The 19,359-nt window shown below is 30.9% G+C and overlaps 1 protein-coding gene across 1 annotated transcript; it reads left to right on the forward strand.

Moving 5' to 3' along the window:
* The first annotated feature begins 799 nt into the window (after positions 1-799).
* On the forward strand, positions 800-2,107 carry LOC124898068 (protein ALP1-like). Its single transcript, XM_047411689.1, has 3 exons — positions 800-877; positions 1,401-1,626; positions 1,746-2,107. Exons 1-3 carry the CDS (start codon positions 800-802, stop codon positions 2,105-2,107), a joined length of 666 nt encoding a protein of 221 aa, XP_047267645.1.
* Positions 2,108-19,359: the final 17,252 nt, after the last annotated feature.

Genomic DNA, 19,359 nt, shown 5'->3' on the forward strand with positions numbered 1-19,359 from the left:
ACTAATGTAGGTTATCATCTTCCCCTTCCTTTCCCACCTACACTAGATGTTTTTCTATCTACAAAAGAAATTAACAATATTCTAGGTAAGCTGAATATTCAGAAACTAAGTGTAGGCAAGCAGGGAGATATTCATATAATAAACAAACCCCACACCAATCAAATAGTTAAAGTAGAAGTGGTTGGATAGTAAAAACCCGTCACTTCAAGCATTGAGGTTATGAGTTTGAGTCACCTTAGAGCAAAAAGGGTGGGAGCTCCTAGGGAGGGGTTATGAAAAAAAATAGAATGGTTATAACACTTTCTAAAAATTAGCAGTCCAAAGTAGTACCTGCATGGATTTTTTTTTCCTCTTGAACTTTATTAATTCACCTGGAAAAGAACAAAAATCATATAGTTAACACCAAATAAAATTAAGAGGGATTAGCATTGGTCAACAAAGAGCCAAGAGAAGAACAAGCTTCTAAAATTATAAACTGTGGACTCATCCTCAAACTCCCGTGATAAAAATGAACTATTCAAAATAGTAAACACAAGTAGGTGTATCCATATAAAGGAATATAAATACACAAAAAATCTACAAAATCTAACCTCTCTGAAAAATAATGTTGCAATACTGTAGGTATTTCATGGATAAAAGCAAAGGCAATTTGCAGTAGTTTAGCATTCAACATATATTTGTTTTTTCATGCATGTATATTGTTTATAAATATGTAATATCATAGCTAATTTTTATTCAAATATATTTTTGTATGTACATAATTAATTGGTTTGATGCATTTCCCTTAATTTTATTATAGATGGTTGATCAGAATAATCAAGATAGTAGTAGCATATTGAGACAAGTGACCTCATTAGCTTCATATGCTGTTGTTCAAGTAGTTATTTAGTTTTGGACTTATGTCTGTGAATTTGAAAATAATCGATGTACGATCACACATGATATACAGATTGAAAGAGAGAAAGTTAGAGATGAATTATTCAGTCATCTATTTTCGACTGAGCTTTGCCGTAGTATATTAAGAATGACCCCTTTAGATTTTACTGGTCTGTGTGAGATTTTAGTTAGAGATGGAGGCCTTAGACCAACACTTCAAGTTACAGTTAAAGAACAAGTTGCGAAAGCACTTTACTTGTTAGCACATAATATGACAAATCGTGAGCTATCTTTCATCTTTTGACGATCTAGAGAGTCTGTCAGTCGTCATTTTCATGTTGTCCTACGGGCTATCTTGAGGTTATATGACAAATTTATCAAACAACCTGATGGCTCCCATGTTCCTTTTGAAATCGCCAGCAATCAAAGATTTTACCCATATTTAAGGTAAACACAATTTAACATTATTTAATTTAATCTAATATCAAAAATATTTATATTATTAATTCATATTATAATATCAGGATTGTATTGGTGCAATTGATGGAACACATATACGTGTTAAAGTTTCACAATATGAAGTACCAAAATATCGTGGGAGAAAAGATTATCCAACTCAAAATGTACTAGCTGCATGTACATTTGATTTAAAATTTACATATGTGTTAGTTGGGTGGGAAGGTACAGCATCTGATTCAAAAATCATGAAAGAAGCACTAAATAGCCAAGATCCACTAAAAATTCCAGAAGGTATAATAATTATATATATATATATATATATATATGATAAATAAATAATTTTGAGTCTTTTACTTTTTATGTTTAGGAAAATTCTACGTTGTTGATGCTGGGCTCATGTTGAGAAGCAGGCTTATTACACCTTACCGGGGGGAGCAATCACTTGAAAGAGTATTCAAGAAATCCACCCCAAAATTCTCGTGAATTGTTTAATTTAAGACATGCTTCTTTGCGTAATGCTATCAAACGAGCATTTGGAGTTCTTAAAAAGAGATTTCCTATAATTTCTAGCTCAACCGAATCATCATATGGAATTGAAACCCAAAAGTTGATTATATTTGTCTGTTGTGCCTTGCACAACTATTTAAGAGGTGTAGATCCAAATGATGAGTTACTTGATCAAGTTGATGCAGAGCTTATGAATGATAATACTGTGCATAAAGAACCTTCAAATTCTAGGGAGAGTAATGGAGAATTTAGAAGGGGGAGTTGATTCGAGATGGTATAGCAGCTACCATGTGGACTAATTATCAAGATTAATTTTCTACGAAAAAACTTATGTGATTATAGCACATTTTTTTATTTGATGTTATTTATAAGTAATTTGGTGATGCTATTATTTTTACTACAAACATTATGATAGTTGATTTACTTTATATTATATCTTTTATCAATATTTATGCTAGAAAACATTTTTTTTTTTAATTTTATGAATATTTATCTCAATCCATAGTGGTTAATATGGCAAAAAAAGCAAAGGAATTCATCTCAAGTGATCTAAACGTATAAGAGAATTTTGTATGTATTTGGACAACGATGATGGATGACACATTAGTTAATGCCTATTGTCATGGGGATGCACTCAGACATAGGGTTGGAGGAACTTTTACTTCGCACGCTATGGATAACATTGTGAAGGAGCTACAATCCAAATTTTCCGATAAGGTTATTAACAAGGAAAAAATTCATAATAGGATGAAATTAAACAAAAGGCAATTCACCAAGTATTATGACACATTTCATCAGTCGGGAATGAGCGGATTTGCATGGGATCCTATCACGCATAAGTGGGATACTGAACCTGAAGTATGGGATCAACTAATTCAGGTAAATCCTATCACACTATGGCATGGTTAGTTTGAAATGATGAAATATTTCAATAATTTTAGATAAGTTACTTTTATTAACATCATTATCTTCTATAATATTTTGCACTTATAATATATAGGCTAAGCCTCAAGTTGCTGAGTTGAAAAATAAGTCATTTCGAAATTATGAAAAGCTGGTGATGCTATATGGAAAGGACAGAGCCACTGGAAAACATGCTGAGACTGGTTCAGATATGTTAAAAAGAAATGCTCATAAATATTCAAAAAATTCAAGTGCTGACTCATTTATTATTGATGAAATAGATGAAATGGGTTATATAAATACTAACTCATTGGAAGATATGGAGGGACATGAACAGGGCGATCAAAGTCAAACAACTAATGATGCACCTACACCGAATGTCTATTCAGAAGCACCGACGCCTACCAAAAATAAAAAATCTAAACATGATCATCTTGAAGGCATGACTGACATGTTGAGAGGTGGGATGGACAACTTGGCTGGTGCTATTAATAGGCTTTCACCCCTTCCGCCTATTTTTGAGAATGAGATATGAAATATGCTGGAGGAGATGGATTTGGAAGCTGGTGTGAATACAAAGGCCTATATATTTCTTTTCCAAAATGCAAATGCATGTCGCATGCTTATAGGATGTCCAAAGGAGCAGCGCAAGAGGCTTTTAAGAGAAATGATGCCAAAAGACAATTAAGTTTAGCTTCTATTTTTTTTTTTACTTTATGATTTATATTATTTACAAAAAAGAATATTTGAACTTTTGTTGGCACGTTGTGCACAAAAATATTTGAACTTTTTACAACTGTATGCGAGGCCAACAATGGACCAGGTTGTGAACATGTTGAACACTGATTATCTAATTATGCAGTGACTATCTAATTACTTCTGCAATTATTATCTAATTATGTGATATGATGTTTTTGGTTTTGGAGCTTTTACATTTGTCCTTGATCCAAGGATCTTCTTGTTAAGAAGTCTATGATGATTGCCTTCAGAAGTCTATGTTGTTGTTTAGTACTGCAGTAATTATCTACTTATGTTGATGTTTTTAAGTTTTAGAGCTTTTACTTTTGTCCTTGGAACTTAGTAACTTGTTATTCTGTTTCTCCATTTCTGTAATTTGGCTTAAGAAGTTTATGTTGCTGCTGAAGCATAATATTTTCTTGCTACATGCCCATCTTTTTTATGTACCAGAAATATTTTCTCACTTTTGGATTGTTTGTGCTGTACTTGGCAAATGACAACTCGTTTTTACTGTTGAAACCACTAGAAAAAATGCACATTTGTATCTACCGATTTCATAGTAGTTTTTGTACAAAAGCACCATCAAAACGATAGAATCTGGTATGTCTTGCATGTACTTCAACTATTTTACTAGATACTTGCTCCTTTCCGCTAATGTAACTATCAGGTAACTCTGCCTGTAAGGCTTGTCAGATGGAAAGAAATCACTATTTTTTTCCTTCTGTTTAGGATTTGAACCCGAGACCTCATGACTCTTCAAAATACTGGTTGGTCACAAATAAATGGTCTGCATTTAGATAACATACTAGCCAAACGGCTTCAGGTTTTTCTCAGTTATACTTGATGGCAAACTTTCACTTCTCAAATTCATGTTTGTCTTAGAATAAGTATATAGAGCATCTGTCCATGCTTATGTACTCCCTCTTCCGCACAGTGTCGTGGGCTCGTGGTTTATGTACCTTCTAGAATCATATGGCTTAATTCTTTTTTCCACAGGATCCTCAGTTTTGGACCTACAGACAATTATCTGATCTGATGGTCCGTGCAACTGCTATGATGTTCGATCTTCCTTACGTATTCCATAAGATGATAGTGGTGCCAAAACATATATGTTGTTTTGTATGGATATTCTTTTATATAATCAGAGAAGTTTCTTATCCTTCATAATTATATTAAGTCATTGGAGCCTTGTCCTGGCTTTTGCTGAGTTTAATCATCTATATTACAGTGATTGCTTATCTTTCTATGTTGTACAGATAGCTTATTATCTGATAGAAGAACAGATGGAGAAGAAGAGTTCACCAGATGGCCATATATTTTTTGTACGCCTTCTTGGAGATCTACGCTATTGTGGTATCAGTGGTGGAGCAACCTTGTAATTAGGGGGTTCATCCGAACCCCTTTCGATGAAAAATTATGTTATTTATATGTGGTTTAAATTATTTTTTATGCATATAGTTAGTGTTGAATCCCCTTTGGCTAGTTCGTGCGCTTAGTTTTTTTGAGTTTGAACGCCCTTAAAAAAATTCTGTTCTGACACTGGTGGTACTATGCCTTGTTCAGCTTCTCTTTATCTTTTCCCATATGGTGACTACACCAAATATCTGAATGCTGAGTGGTTAAATGCAAGAACTCCCACTGGATGACCAGCTAAGTTTGGTTTGTTTTTGGTTCTTGGAAACATTTTGATTTGGTAATAAATAAATAAAATTCTTGTATTTTTTTTCCAAAGCGACAGCTGATAGTGCCAAGAATAATAGAAGACATCATCTAGGATTCTGGTAGTGTTTATGCTTGCTCTTGTGGTATTTAATCATTAAAGACAAAAGAAAAGAATTGCAAAGTTTCCTCTTTGTAGTGCATCTCACTCTTTGAGGAATGTGTTTTCAACATTGTGTTAGCCGTGAGTGAGTACATGACTGTAACGCCGTGGTTGATGCTGCTATCGAGTATGCCAAGACCCTTAACGTTTCAAAAGATGGCAAGGACCTTTGGGTCTTTAACGTTGATGAAACCACTCTCTCTAACGTTCCTTATTATGCTCGTCCTATGGTTGGCTTTGGGTACACACTTTTTTCGAGTACATCCAACTTTTTGTGTACTTCAATTAAATCCGCTTAGTTGAAAAATTATATTGTCCTCTAACTATATTATAGTGGCAAAGTCGTAAAACCAAGTTCAAATTTTAAAATTAGAATTTGTGCTCTAATCACTAATAACATACACGAAAAACACTAAGTGCTTGACTAATAATGTGTACATTATAATACACAATTGTTGTCAGGGCAACAAATGCCAACATTGGTAAGAAGTTTGAGTGGTGGATTAATGAAGAAAAATCACCAGCAGTGCCAGGCGTTCTTCGTCTGTATCAAACGTTGTTAGACTTGGGTATTAAACCAATATTTATAACGGATACAAAAGAAGAATTTAGACAAGTGAGAATGGCCAACCTAAAGAAAGCTGGCTATCATTCATGGTTTCAAGTTCATTTGCCAGTAAGATATAATTAATTTTGATTAAATACTCATGATAATAATGTTAATTTGAACATATGTTAATTGATTGATGTTTATGTGTGCTTGCAGGGGAAGAAATGATGCATGCAGGGGAAGAAATGATACAAGATATTCAGCATTTTTCTGCTAACAACAAAAACAATTAGTAGTATTCTTTCGCACTTTTTTGTGTGACAGTATAAATTGATTTTGTTATTGATCGAACATTTTCTACCAAAGTAAATGCTCTTTAAATGTGTTTTTATATGTTAGTGACAACACAAAGAAAATCCTGTTCATAATTAATCAAAAAATATCCCTAATTATTATAAATTTATAATTTATAATAATCAGGGGTATTTTAGTAAAATTATCTATTACGATACAGTACCATACCATCAAACCAAACAAAAAAACTGAAATTAAACAGTCGTGAACGATACAGTCTATCCAAACATTGTATTGTATTGTACTATACAGTACTATATCATACCATACTGTACCATACATTATGAAACCATGGCAAACCATCATCCAAACAGAGTGTTAAGGTACAAGTTAAAATACATTGATTGAACCATAGTGGCTCTTTCTCATTTAACACCGGAGGTGACTCGGACCTTCCAACGTCTCCCCGTCGACTAGGCTCCCTAGCTTGTTTCAAGTATGCTTACTCATCATATAATAGAAAGTTCTAATCATATACACACATTTTTAAAAGAAAATATATCTTAACCATTTCTCTAATAACTGACTGTAAATTTCTCTTAAAACTATAGTTGGCTCGTGTTTACACGTAGGAGTACAAAGCGAGCTCGTTTATAATTAGAAGAAAAAGTTGACTGTACCAGGGGTATAAATCACATCCAGAATCTGTGGATTTAACTCCTCTCTATTTCTCTTATCTCCATTTTTTCTAAGTTTCTATTTAGATGTGTGACATCTATGATTTAATACTTTATGGTAAAGTAATTTTCAATACTTTTTATTTAATATCTAAATGGTGGAAATTTTATCTTATGATTTATAATTTATTTTTCATTGTAAACTAACTTATTTAATTGTTGATTTGAATTGGCAGAAAATTAATCTACCAAGAAATTAAAAAAAAAGTTATGAATAGAAAAAACAAGCTATGTATAACTAACGAAAATAATTTATTGTGGTGCTAAAAAATTGTGAGATTTTTTTTTTTAAAAGCTAAAATGGGATAGACTTAAAGAGACTTAAACAACAGGTAGCATATATATCTTTTTAACCATGATTAAAGCACTTGATTACTTAAAAGTCTATACCATTAATATTTAAATAAGACAAGTGTCATAAATCTAAGGGACAACTTGGGAAAAATGGAGATATGAGAAATGGAGAGGAGCCGGATCTGAATCCGTCCATCTTCTAATAGAGTCCTCTAAATCTCACAAGTAGGGGTGGGCATGGTATGGTATATACCGAATATCAGATCGAAATCAAAATATTTTATACCGCGGTATGGATGTTATGGTATTTGGTAGGAATTTTAAATTATTCTGGTATTTGATACGGTATTTGATATTTATGCAATAAATATCGAAATACCGTATACCGCATCAAAGTTTTTTAATAACATATAAAACTCATATATATATTATATTTAAGATTATTAAATATATTTTTATATCATCTATTAGCCAATTGAACACAAAAGTAGCTTTTATTCAGAAATAAATTTTTTGGGAAGCTTATTACTTAGGAGTACTATGCTTAAGTTTAGGTACTGTTGTTCCGAGTTTGCATCTCGGACTATTCAATTGTGATTGAAATGTTATTTTTGTGTAATTGATTAACAAAGATAGTTGTTAGCCTAACATAATTGAGACGTTTTAAAATTAAAAGTTATAGTTTTTTTATTTGAATATATGTAATTAGAAATCAAATAAAGTATGGTTACCGAATTACTATGGTTACCGAATTACCATACTGTAAAATATCGAAACCGAATTTAAAAATACCGATCCATACCAAACTAATTTGGTATGGTAATATATTGTTCGTTTAGATACCGAAAATCAAAGTGACCGTACCGAAATTTAAAATACCATACCGTACCATATCATGCCCACCCCTACTCACAACTCCACATCTCCTTGTAATGTTTAACACCTTTCTCCCAAACATTACAAGGAGATGTGGAGTTGGTTGATTTCACTCTGATCTTCTACTACAAGAATGGGTGCCTTTTATAGGCAAAAACTACATAAAGGAGTGGTTTTAAAAACTTCTACGTGGCCGAAATATAATTGGCCGACACTTTTAGATAAAAGATAAGAAAGAAAACTTTAATAATGCAAGTCGGGTACGCATTGGGCCCCATCGTCACATGCGTTATTAATATTCTTTCGTACCTTTGTGGACGCGTGCTTCAACAGTTTTTCTTTCTTTTTAGAAAGTAGTGATAAAGGAAGCACTCAGACTGACACGGACTATTACAAGACATAAAGTGGGCATCCCCACTTGACCATACTATCTAATAATACAAACTAGGATAACTGTAGAGTCTGTGTTGAATATCTTTACGTATCCAAGTTGTGCAGGGCTATGGAGTCGAAACTCATGCCTGAGTCGTCGTCTTCATATGGATCCTGGGCATCCTGGAATTGTGCTATGCTATCTTCGAATTGCGCTATGCTGTCTTCTTCGTCTGTTCTGGCAGAATTATTCTCTGTATTATTTATTGCTGGCATTGTGTTGTCTGGTTGTTCGTCTGATCCTTCATTTATATATTTGTCTTGAGGTTGGTTTCTAAAAAATCTATCTAGTGTTTGTTTAATTATAGTCTCTATTGTCTCATTTTTTCTTCTGGATATTAAAGTCTTTTTTGATGTCTTAGGCTTTAGCTTGATTTTTTATGAAGAGCAACCTTCATCTTCACTTTTTGGCAAAGTGACAGCCATTAACGGATTTGATGCGTCTTTACCGATCACCGTTTGAATCGGACTAGCTGTACCAACATCCGGTACAGTGGATTTCTGAGCATTTATTGGGAAATGCACACCCTTCTCATCCATTTTTTGAGGAGATGGAGAACTCTGAGTTGGGGTCTGGGTTTGTGCATCAGTTTTGCTCACGGGAGTCTGTTGTCTGAGTTTTATTTCTAACATGTGTATGTGTTTGATTAGTCTGGTGTTTTCCATGAGTAAGGACTCTTTCTGGGCATTGAGAGTTTTGAAATTTTCAGTCATGGAAGAACAGTGATTACAAAAAATAATCTTACCAGTTTCCTTTTGCAAATTGTACTGGGGTATCTGATCTGAATTTTGTCTCAGAGAAGGAGATATGTAATAGTTTGGGCCTAAGTATCCCCTAGCATGATTAGTAGCTTCTGTGAAATCATTAAAACCTTTAAAGAGAGGAGCTTTAAAACCTTGTATAGAATCTAGTACCTCTAACCAGGTTTGAAAAATGCCATTAGTTTTTCCATGAATTACTACATAGTATTTAAAACGAGGCGTATTTTTGTCGGCCATGTAATGACATAAAGCATTCATAGATGCCATGAAATGGTTTCTATTTTGTCTGTTATAAGAAATCTAGAGGTTATCGATTAAACACCTTTGGGGTCTGTCTAAAACGTAGTCTGGTCTTATTCTGAATGATATATTGCTCTCAGGGTATGCTATTAAATTAAATGGGCCGAAATGAATTCGTTCCATTGTCTCGAGGGATTCTAATGGTCTAAAATTTAAATTACCTAACATTGTCTGTTGGTAAGCTTCTGAGGATGAAGCTACACCTTTGCCTTTGTCTGCAGGAGCTTGTCCTGTTGGTCTCATGCTGAAAACAAATGAATAAAAATTAAAACATTTATTTAGTTATTCCTAGTTGTAATCTACTTAATTGGTCAGCTAATGCGTTCTCTTTTCCTTTTATATGTTCGAATACTATATTCTTGTAAACTGATATGGTATCTGTAAAGTTTAGCCATCTTCTTCTACTACTAGTTTTGTCATTTATTTTCTGATGGAATTTAACTATAGCTTCGCAATCTGTTCTGACTAATATTTCTTCTTTATTTAGTATAAATAGTTTAAAGGCATTAAGGCCATATATAATTGCTAATACTTCTAAGTCTATGGCGCTCATATTGCCTTTTTCTTTGTATGCGCCACTTTGATAGCCACAAATTTGTTCTTCATTTTTGTTACTATATTTATTAGGTCTTGCTTTTAAAATAGCTCCCCATCCTAAATCACTTCCATCTGTTTGAATTATTAAGTAGTCTGATTCAAATGGAATTTTTAAATCCGGGATATTGCTGACCTTTTCTTTTATCTTTTGGACTAATTTAATATCCTCTATATTAAAATGTTTTTGTCCTTTGCTACCAGTCTTTGCATATAATGGTCCTGCGATTTTTCCTAGATCTTGAATGAAGTTTCGTGCATAATTGACTAATCCTAAAAATTTTTGTAAATCCTTTGTTGTTTCTAATTTATCTGGCATGTCTAATACCTTTTTTGCTATGTGTGGTTGTAGTTTTACTTTTCCATTTCCTAAAGTAATTCCTAAAAAATTAATATAGGTTTTACATAACTCCATCTTCTTTTTGTTTATTATAATACCATGTTTAATGAATAATCTAAAAATTATTTGTAAGTGTCCTAAATGTTCTTGCATGGTTTGGCTAAAAACTAAAATATCATCTACATATACTAGGATGAAATATTTGTATTCTCCGAATATATTATCCATTTTTCTTTGAAAAATGGGCGGAGCTGTTTTTAATCCAAACGGCATGACTAACCATTCGAAATGTCCGCTTGGACATGTGAAGGCAGTCCATTCTATGCTATCTGGATGCATTTTAACTTGCCAGTAACCTGACTTGCAATCAAATTTACTATAAACCCTTTTATTTTGAATTCTGTTTATTAACTCACTTTTGTCGGGTAGTTTGTAAGCATCTGTTCTAGTATTGTCATTTAATCTTTTGTAATTTATTACCATACGAGCTTTTCCTCTTACTTGTTCACTATGATTTCTCACCATAAAGGCTGCTGATCTATGTTTAGAGGTGGATCTTCTTATTACTCCTAATTGTAATAGTTCTTTTATCTGTATGTCAAATTCTTTAGTATCTTCATTATTTGCTTCTATAGGTGCCGTTTTTATTGTATACTCTAAATTAATTATATCTAATTTGCACATTATCTCATTGGCTTCCCAATGAGCTAACGGTTTTTCTCCTATTATTTCCATTTCATCTAATATAGAGATTATATTTTCCAAGTCTTTTGGACTGTTTATTATTCCTATTTTATCTATTCCTTTTCTAAAATTATAAAACTGAGTTTCTATACTTATTAGGGTATAGTCTTTTTCAATATCTGTTAAACATTCTTGTCCTTCTGCATTAAGTAGTGTATAGGTTCTAACTTCTTCCAGATTTTCTCTTAGCAGGTTGCTGCATTGATTATTTTGGCAATCGTCGCAACATGGTTCTGGAAGCGATTTCTTTTTATTTGTATTTAGTTTTCTAAATACTGTAGGCAGTGTTACTGTTTGCACTGGTGTATAAGTTAAATTTTTAAAGAGCATTATTCCGTCCCTTGTCAAGAGACATCCTCCTTGATTCTGTATACAAAATCTTAATCCAATAACAAAATCTGATCCTATATTTAAATCTCGTGCTAGTATTTTATTGACATTGTACACTGGGTTATAGAATTGATTGCATGTATTTAAAAAACTTATTTGTGCTTTGTCTATGTAATAATTATAAATATTGTGCGACCCATCCATTTGAGTGGCCATTATAGGTTTATCTAGTATTTTTAATAAGTGTTCTGGTACTATTTCTTTATTGATTAAACAGCTAGTACATCCAGGATCTATTAATGCTAGAGTTTCTATTTCTACGTCTTTTATTTTAATTTTTACTAATACTTTTATGGTAGAGAATTCTTTATCTTCGTTGCATATTAGACCAGTGCTGTTTTCTTCTAAATTCATAAGTTCTGCTTCTATCTTTTCTAAATGTACCGCTTCTTGTGTATCCGTTTCTTCTATGGTGACTTTTGTTTTTCCTTTTTCTAGAATGGTTAATCTTTGTTCTAGATCATTTAATCGGGTCTCTAGTGTAGACACCCTTAGGTTTAAAATTTGATTGCTCGTATATTTTTGTCCATTATTTATTTCTGATTCTACTTTTATTTTTAAAGTGTTTTCTATACAATTTATACATGCCTCTAGGTAACATTTTTTGCATTTAGCTCTGTTGTCTTTACTTGGGTACCAATTACATATACGGCATCGGTTACTATCTAAACCCTTATTTCTTTGAAATTCATGTATACATTCTTGATTAACATTCATTAAATTATTAATCATTAGGTTGCTTAAGTCTAAATCTTCCATTTCTTGACCTAGCTCGTTAACTAGGTTATCTTCGTCTGATTCAGAAGAGTCAGATTTTAGATTATCTTTATCATTTATGTCAATACTTATTATTGAGTATATACTTTCTGTATCGGACATATATTCATCTACGTTTAATAAAGTTTCTTGGAAATCTTCTATTAATTGAGAATTTCTAGTTCTACTATTATTTCTCTTGGGACATACGTTGGCTGGATGGTCTATACTGCCACACGTATAACATTCTAGTTTATTTTTATAATTTCTGTCGTTTCTATATTTTCTAACATGTCGATCTCTATTTAACCAAGGTTTTTTAGCCTTTGACTTTCTTAAGAAGTATTGTTTTCTATTATATGGTTTCTGATTATTTCTTTTCTTATACCTTTTATGTTGTTTCTGATCATAATTTTGAGTTGTGTATATAACAGATTTACAGAAATTCATTTCATTTCTTTTCAATTGTTTTTGTATTTGTATGTTTGTACATTTTTCTGTTAATATATCCATTATATGTTGTGTTCTATGTCCTATTGTCCATTTTAAATTTGGGTTAGCAACTACCCCATCTCTCTTATACCATCTATCTTCTATTTCTCTTCCTAAAGCTCCTGGTAATTTATTAAATAATTTTTTGCCTAATTCTTCATTAAAAGTATTTCCACTGACAGTACAATAATAAAAATAGTCTTGTAAGAATTTCTTTATATATACCCAATGTGAAATACTTAATTGTTCTAGTTTTATTAATGCTTCTTTTTGTAGAGCTAGTAATCCACTATTTGGATCTTTTCCTGTTAATAACATATGCATTTTATTTGTAAAATTATAGGGGTTAGGTCCCATACTTAATAGAACCTGGAAGTCATATGGGCAGTTTGTCTTAAAACTCTCCCATGTAGCCTTTGCAGATTCGCCTAAAAAAGTTTTCAAATATTTATACATTGTTTCTGTATCTGTTTCTGTATAATGTCTTAAGTAATCTGCAGCTACTATTCCTTTCCATAAGTCTATTAACCTAAACCGAAAAAATCGATTTTATGTTGGTTTGATTTTATTTATAGTTTTAATAAACCGACATAATTGGTTTTTTTTTTTTTCAATAGACAACCAAACCAACCCGACCTATGTACACCCCTAATCTTCATAATACATGCACTCTACATATCTGGAAAATACTCTATCCTTTCATTTTTTCTTTTCACATTTCGACGAAATAAATTTCAAAGTTAAATTGAAGTTGATAAACTAAGTATTTAAAATTTCGAAATTCAAAAATTATAGGGAAAATACTATAAATTGCACCTTTTTTATATTAATATTCTGAAAAAATATAGCTTAAAATATTTAGCAAAGTTCACACAATTTAACTCTCGAAAATAAAATATGATAAGTAAATATAAATCGAAGGAATATTAGGTTAATGATAAATTTTGAGCGGTAAATTAAAATTTAGCCATTGTTTTAAATATAATTGTTTGTTGATGCAAGAATTATTTATCCAACAAAAATGGAGTATGGAGTTCATAACTTTGAGAAGTAAATGTGTTAAAGAGTTTGAAAAGTTTTTAGAGTTTGCAGGTTCAGGAATGATCATGTATAAGTTCAAACTCTATGAAACATTTATGGAATTTAAAGTTATAAAGGCTCAAATTTTTGAAATTTTAATGACTTACTGTGTCCTAGAGTTCAAATAAGCTGTGTCACAAAATTATAATTAAAAAAAAAAATTAAAATGGGTTGGAAGTCAAGCATATATATTTACTTTTTAATATGTAATTTGCTAGACACGATAAATAGGGATATTTCAATTCTTGGGTTGGGATCTCACGAGGCTAATTTATTCACCTTTCAAATTGGATAGTATCCCTGTGGCATGTGATAAGTAATGATCTCAATTCTTGTGTTCGAGACATTTTACGAGACTATTTTACTGTACCAAAAAACATAAAATATAAAATAGATTATGACTATAAAATATCCAATAAAAAGTAATAATAAAATTGTACAAAATAAATATTGCATATTAATAAGTTATAGTAAAATAATCACAATTTAAAAATATTAAGTCATGCTAAAATAAGTCTAGTAAAGATTAATTACATAACTAACTATTGAATAGAAAAATAAATTTAGGTTATGTATTTATGTAAAATTAAAAAAAAAAATATTCAATATTAATAGCGTTTCTAGTATTTTAATTAAATATTTTGTTAGCATTAGTATTGATTTGAGCTTTGGCCGGATTACCAATTGAGCATATTGAACTTTGCGGGGGTCTTATTACACACCTATACTTTTTAAAGTGGAATTAACTCTCCCGGAACTTTTTTAAAGTGAAATTAATTGCCCCCGCAAAGTTATACCCAGTTTTAACGTCGGAAATGTAGTACACGCACTTTGTCTTCTGCATTTTATCACTTTTCAACATTTTTTCATCATTATAACCATATTAAAGATTTCACAACTCAAATTTCTTCTACAAATCAAATTCCAAATGGTTTCATTGAGTCAATTACAAATTTCAAGTCCAAAAAACTGGAAATTCAAATTTCAATTTTCGACCATCGAACACAACCTGTGGCAAACTGGAAATTGAATTTGAATTCAAGTATAAAGTTGAATTTAAATTTGAAATTATTCAAAGTTTCAAATTGGAAACTTTCTTCAAGAATTATTCAAATATGTTTCTAGTTTCGACGAATAATTTTTTTCCCTCTTTTGGTGGATTTTCTTTTTTGATTTTTCCGCTTAGTTGGTGGCTGATCAATGGTGGTTGGTTGGTGGTGGCAATGGTGAGTTAAATTTTATCATTTTGATGGAATTGAAGATGACTCATTTGGGGTGTGTGTGTTGAAATTGAATCAAATTGATGTAATTGAATTGGGTGTATTGAATATGACCAATTTGGGTGTGTATGTGTGTGATAAAATTGTGTTCAATTTCAATTAAACAATGGAGCAACCATTGTTGAAGACTCCATTGTTGGAGAGAATAAAGAAAGACGATAGAAGAGACGAGAGAAGAATGAAAAAATAAACATAAAAAAATAAAACTTTACAAAATTAGAAAATTTAGGGGTTGTTTGGCAAAAAAATAGGAGTTTTTAACGTTTTTTAACAGTTTCACGCGCTCAATGCGCGTGACTAACACGCAATGGGTCAAGTGACAGATATATGTCATTAAAATACGAAAAAAAAAAATTTGGGGGGTAATAGGACCCTCACAAAGTTCAGTATGCTCAACTGGTAATCCGATTAAACTTCAGGTATTTTTGTGAGTGTTCTCCCTTTAACTTACTAATAGTATCTATGGGCTATAAAATTCACTAGACCATTCAAATTTCTAAGCTTAAACTAAAATGATACGTTGAAAGATAAAAATGATAAAAAACTTTAAGAAATATTTACAAATTACATCAATGTAAATATTTTTATGTATTGTATATTTTTAAAAATTGTAATGATGCAATATTAGATTGGCTCGGGTTGATTTGACTTTTTTTTAGTTAAAACTAAACAAAATCATAAGTTGAATTTTTTTTGTTTGACTCAATTTGCGATTTAATTTGATTTTCGATTTGATTTTGTTTGCCCCTAATTTATCCATCTTTCAAATCGTATTGCAATCCTACTATTTTTATAAGATAAAATAATTATGTAATTAGCAAACATCTTACTCTAAATTAAAAAAAAATCTCAAATTTTATTTCAAATGTATTATCTTTATCCTACGTATCAAAATAACCCTTAGACTTACTATAACATAAATGTACGTGGAGTTTCACCTATAAAAATTTCAAACTCTAACAAATTACATATATTGAAGTTTTCCCATATTTATGTAAAATTCTAATGCTATTATTTTTCCATTAAAAATTGACCAAACATGGAATAATTTGAAGCTCGGTTAGTTGTATATAAAAACTGGATATTTGCCAATCGCCAATTTCACCCACATTTCATATGTTAAATAAATTAAAATAACATAATTATTTATCTCAAAATACAACTCTCACTCTATATAACTTTTTACGTAGATCTAAAACTAATAAAATTAAAGAACATTATGATATATTTTATGTATAAATTTAATATCTATTTTATATAAGAGTATTGTGTTTTTTTCTTGAATTTTCAATTTGTGTTTTGGTTTGTGTTTCAATTTATTTGTTTTAGTACTATAGACTTGCTATTTTATATTGCATGTCACTTCAAATTGTCGAGTTAATTTTCCAAATTGCCATTGAACTTGTGCAAACATCCTACTAAAGTAACTTTTATTAATTTCTTTTAGGAAAATATTGTCATTAAACTATCTACATCTTTCCAAAATAAGGTGAAACTTAAAAATAGTTAAGGACATATTTGGAAAGCCATAGAAAAATTGAAATTATATGTTATTAGACAATTTGTAGTGACATGCAATATAAAATAGCATATTTATAATACTAAAACAAATAAACAGAAACATAAATTCAAAATTCAAGAGAAAAACATTATACTGTTGTATAAAATTCCAACGAATAAATATAATTCAGAAGAACGAAAAACACATAAGTCTATAATCTCATTCAATAATAAAATACTACTTTAATTCAAACACTAGGATAAAAATTATAAAAATTCAATAATGCGCTAAATAAAGAAAAAAATATATGAGTAATTATATTAAATCATAAGAAGTAAAGTTGGAAAATGAGAAGAAAAGAGATGAAAAATAAATGATGTAAAATGAAAAAAAGTAAAAATAAAAAATAAAATTAAAAGAAAAATATATTAAATTTTATTTAGAAAAAAAGAAATAAAATGTAATTTTGTAATTACATCACGTAATTGCACCTAATTCTTTATACCTAATTGAGAATTGGACTATGTAATTACATCTAATTTCAGTTTTCTTGTGGTTTTCCAAATATATCCTTAACAATTTCTTAGTTTTACCTTATAATGGAAAGAAGTGCATAGTTCAGTGACAATATTATCCTAAAAGAAACAAAAGTTACTTTAGTGGGATGTTTACACAAGTTCAATGACATTTTCAGGAATTAACTCGAAATTTTCTCTTAAAAGAATAACAGAAAATTATGGGGACGCTTGAACTAACTTATTTTTAAATATTTTTTTATTTTTAAAGATGTTTGTTAAAGATAAAAAGTATTTTTAAGCGATTTACTTTATGTTTAAAAAAGAGTTAAATGTCAAAAAGAGATTGCTATCAACTTTTGACTTTTAAGGTCTCATTCGTTTACACTTAATGGAGGTCTGAATCTGAATGGTTTAGACTTTAGATCATTAAGTGTATTTGTTTTTATTAAGATTTTAGCTTTGAATAGGTCTTAATAATTTAAATCTAGAATTAAGTCTTAATAGGTCTGAAGAGATATTCTGGTGTTTGATAATATTCACCATTCTATTCATAATCAGCAGTCATCACCACTAATCACCTCTGCCACCGCTATCATTGTCAACCACCAGCCACCACCACCAACCACCTCCACCATCACAACCACCATCAACAACAAATATTGCTACGGACCACTATTGTCAACCATTACCACACTTACTACCTTTATTATTCTATTATATTCACCGCCACCACCGTTGTCGACATCACCACCATCATCAACCACTACTGGCCAATCCCTACTATTGACCAACTCATCTATCACAACTAGCATCACCACTAACTACCACTAATACTTTACAACCTCCATACATTCTTCGGTCGCCACCATCATTGTCATTAGTAACGCCACCTCTACCACCACTACCATCGCTACAATTTATCTCTACTAATAACCATCTCCACCATCCCAACAAAGAACATCTCCAACTAGCACCAACACATCATCAAACATCATGCATTCATGTTTCAGCCAACACAATTAACACCTCAAACTACTAACATCAAGCAACGTCACATCACAACCACCACCACCACTACCATCAATCGCTACCATCATAACAGTCACTGAAATACCAACCATTACAACTATCACCACCAACATTATTTATCACTAGCATCAATCATTGTCACTACAACCACCATTATAAACCATTTTCATTATCACTAACAAACACATATGTTTTTTTCTAAATGAAATAATAATTTTGTTGTAATAAATTACATACTTTTATAATATATAATTAATTTTTTATTTGAATTGTATTTTTATTTTATTATATATACAAATAATTTTTTTTTACACATTCAGATATTGAAAAATAAACGGTTTTAATCATTTAGTTTTCAGATCTAGAGACAATATCTTAATCATTCAAATGTGCATTAAGATTTAGACGTCTGAATCTTAAAAAAAAACAAATACAGCCTAAGTCACTTTAAAAAAGCCCATTCAAACACCCTATAAAGGTATTATACTATTTCTTCTTAATACTTCATCAGAGGAGGACCCATATGTATAGGTGAGGATGTACGTGCATCCGTTAACGTAAAAAAAATTGTGTTTATATATGTGTATATACCTTGAAAATTTGAGATATAGCTAATAGTGCATTCAAAGAAGAATGAAAGTGCACCTTAGTGTGCTGGTTAAGGCCAGCGATTTCATCCACGTGACCACGAATTGATCCTGGGATCGCTGGACTGGAGATTTGAACCCACGACCATCTTATATGATAACCCACCTTGACCATTAAACTATCACGATTGATGGTTCAAAAATGTTAAAAGTCTTTATATTATGAGAAAGTAAAGTTATTAGCTTAGAACTCATATTTGTTCTATATATTTATTTTTTCGGTATCATTCATGTCATTGGCGATCAATCGAATATGATGATATTGCTTAATCGACACTGAGTGTTTTGCTAACATCTACGTTAAGATAATATTGGTGCACCACAATATTATCAAAAGCAAAAAGTGCAAAAAAACTTCAAGGTCCATTGTATTTAAGCACAAAGTATAAATAAAGCGTGAAATTTAACCCAAAAAAAGCATAAAGGGAGAAAAAAAAT

The sequence above is a fragment of the Capsicum annuum genome, chromosome 1 (genome assembly GCF_002878395.1).
Source record: "Capsicum annuum cultivar UCD-10X-F1 chromosome 1, UCD10Xv1.1, whole genome shotgun sequence".
NCBI classification, from domain to species: domain Eukaryota; kingdom Viridiplantae; phylum Streptophyta; class Magnoliopsida; order Solanales; family Solanaceae; genus Capsicum; species Capsicum annuum.

Coding starts and splice junctions, on each gene's coding strand:
- LOC124898068 (XM_047411689.1), top strand. CDS start 800: ATGGTTGATCAGAATAATCAAGATAGTAGTAGCATATTGAGACAAGTG. Junction 878..1,400: donor CTTCATATGCTGTTGTTCAA/GTAGTTATTTAG, acceptor TTATAATATCAG/GATTGTATTGGTGCAATTGA. Junction 1,627..1,745: donor TCCACTAAAAATTCCAGAAG/GTATAATAATTA, acceptor GTTGAGAAGCAG/GCTTATTACACCTTACCGGG.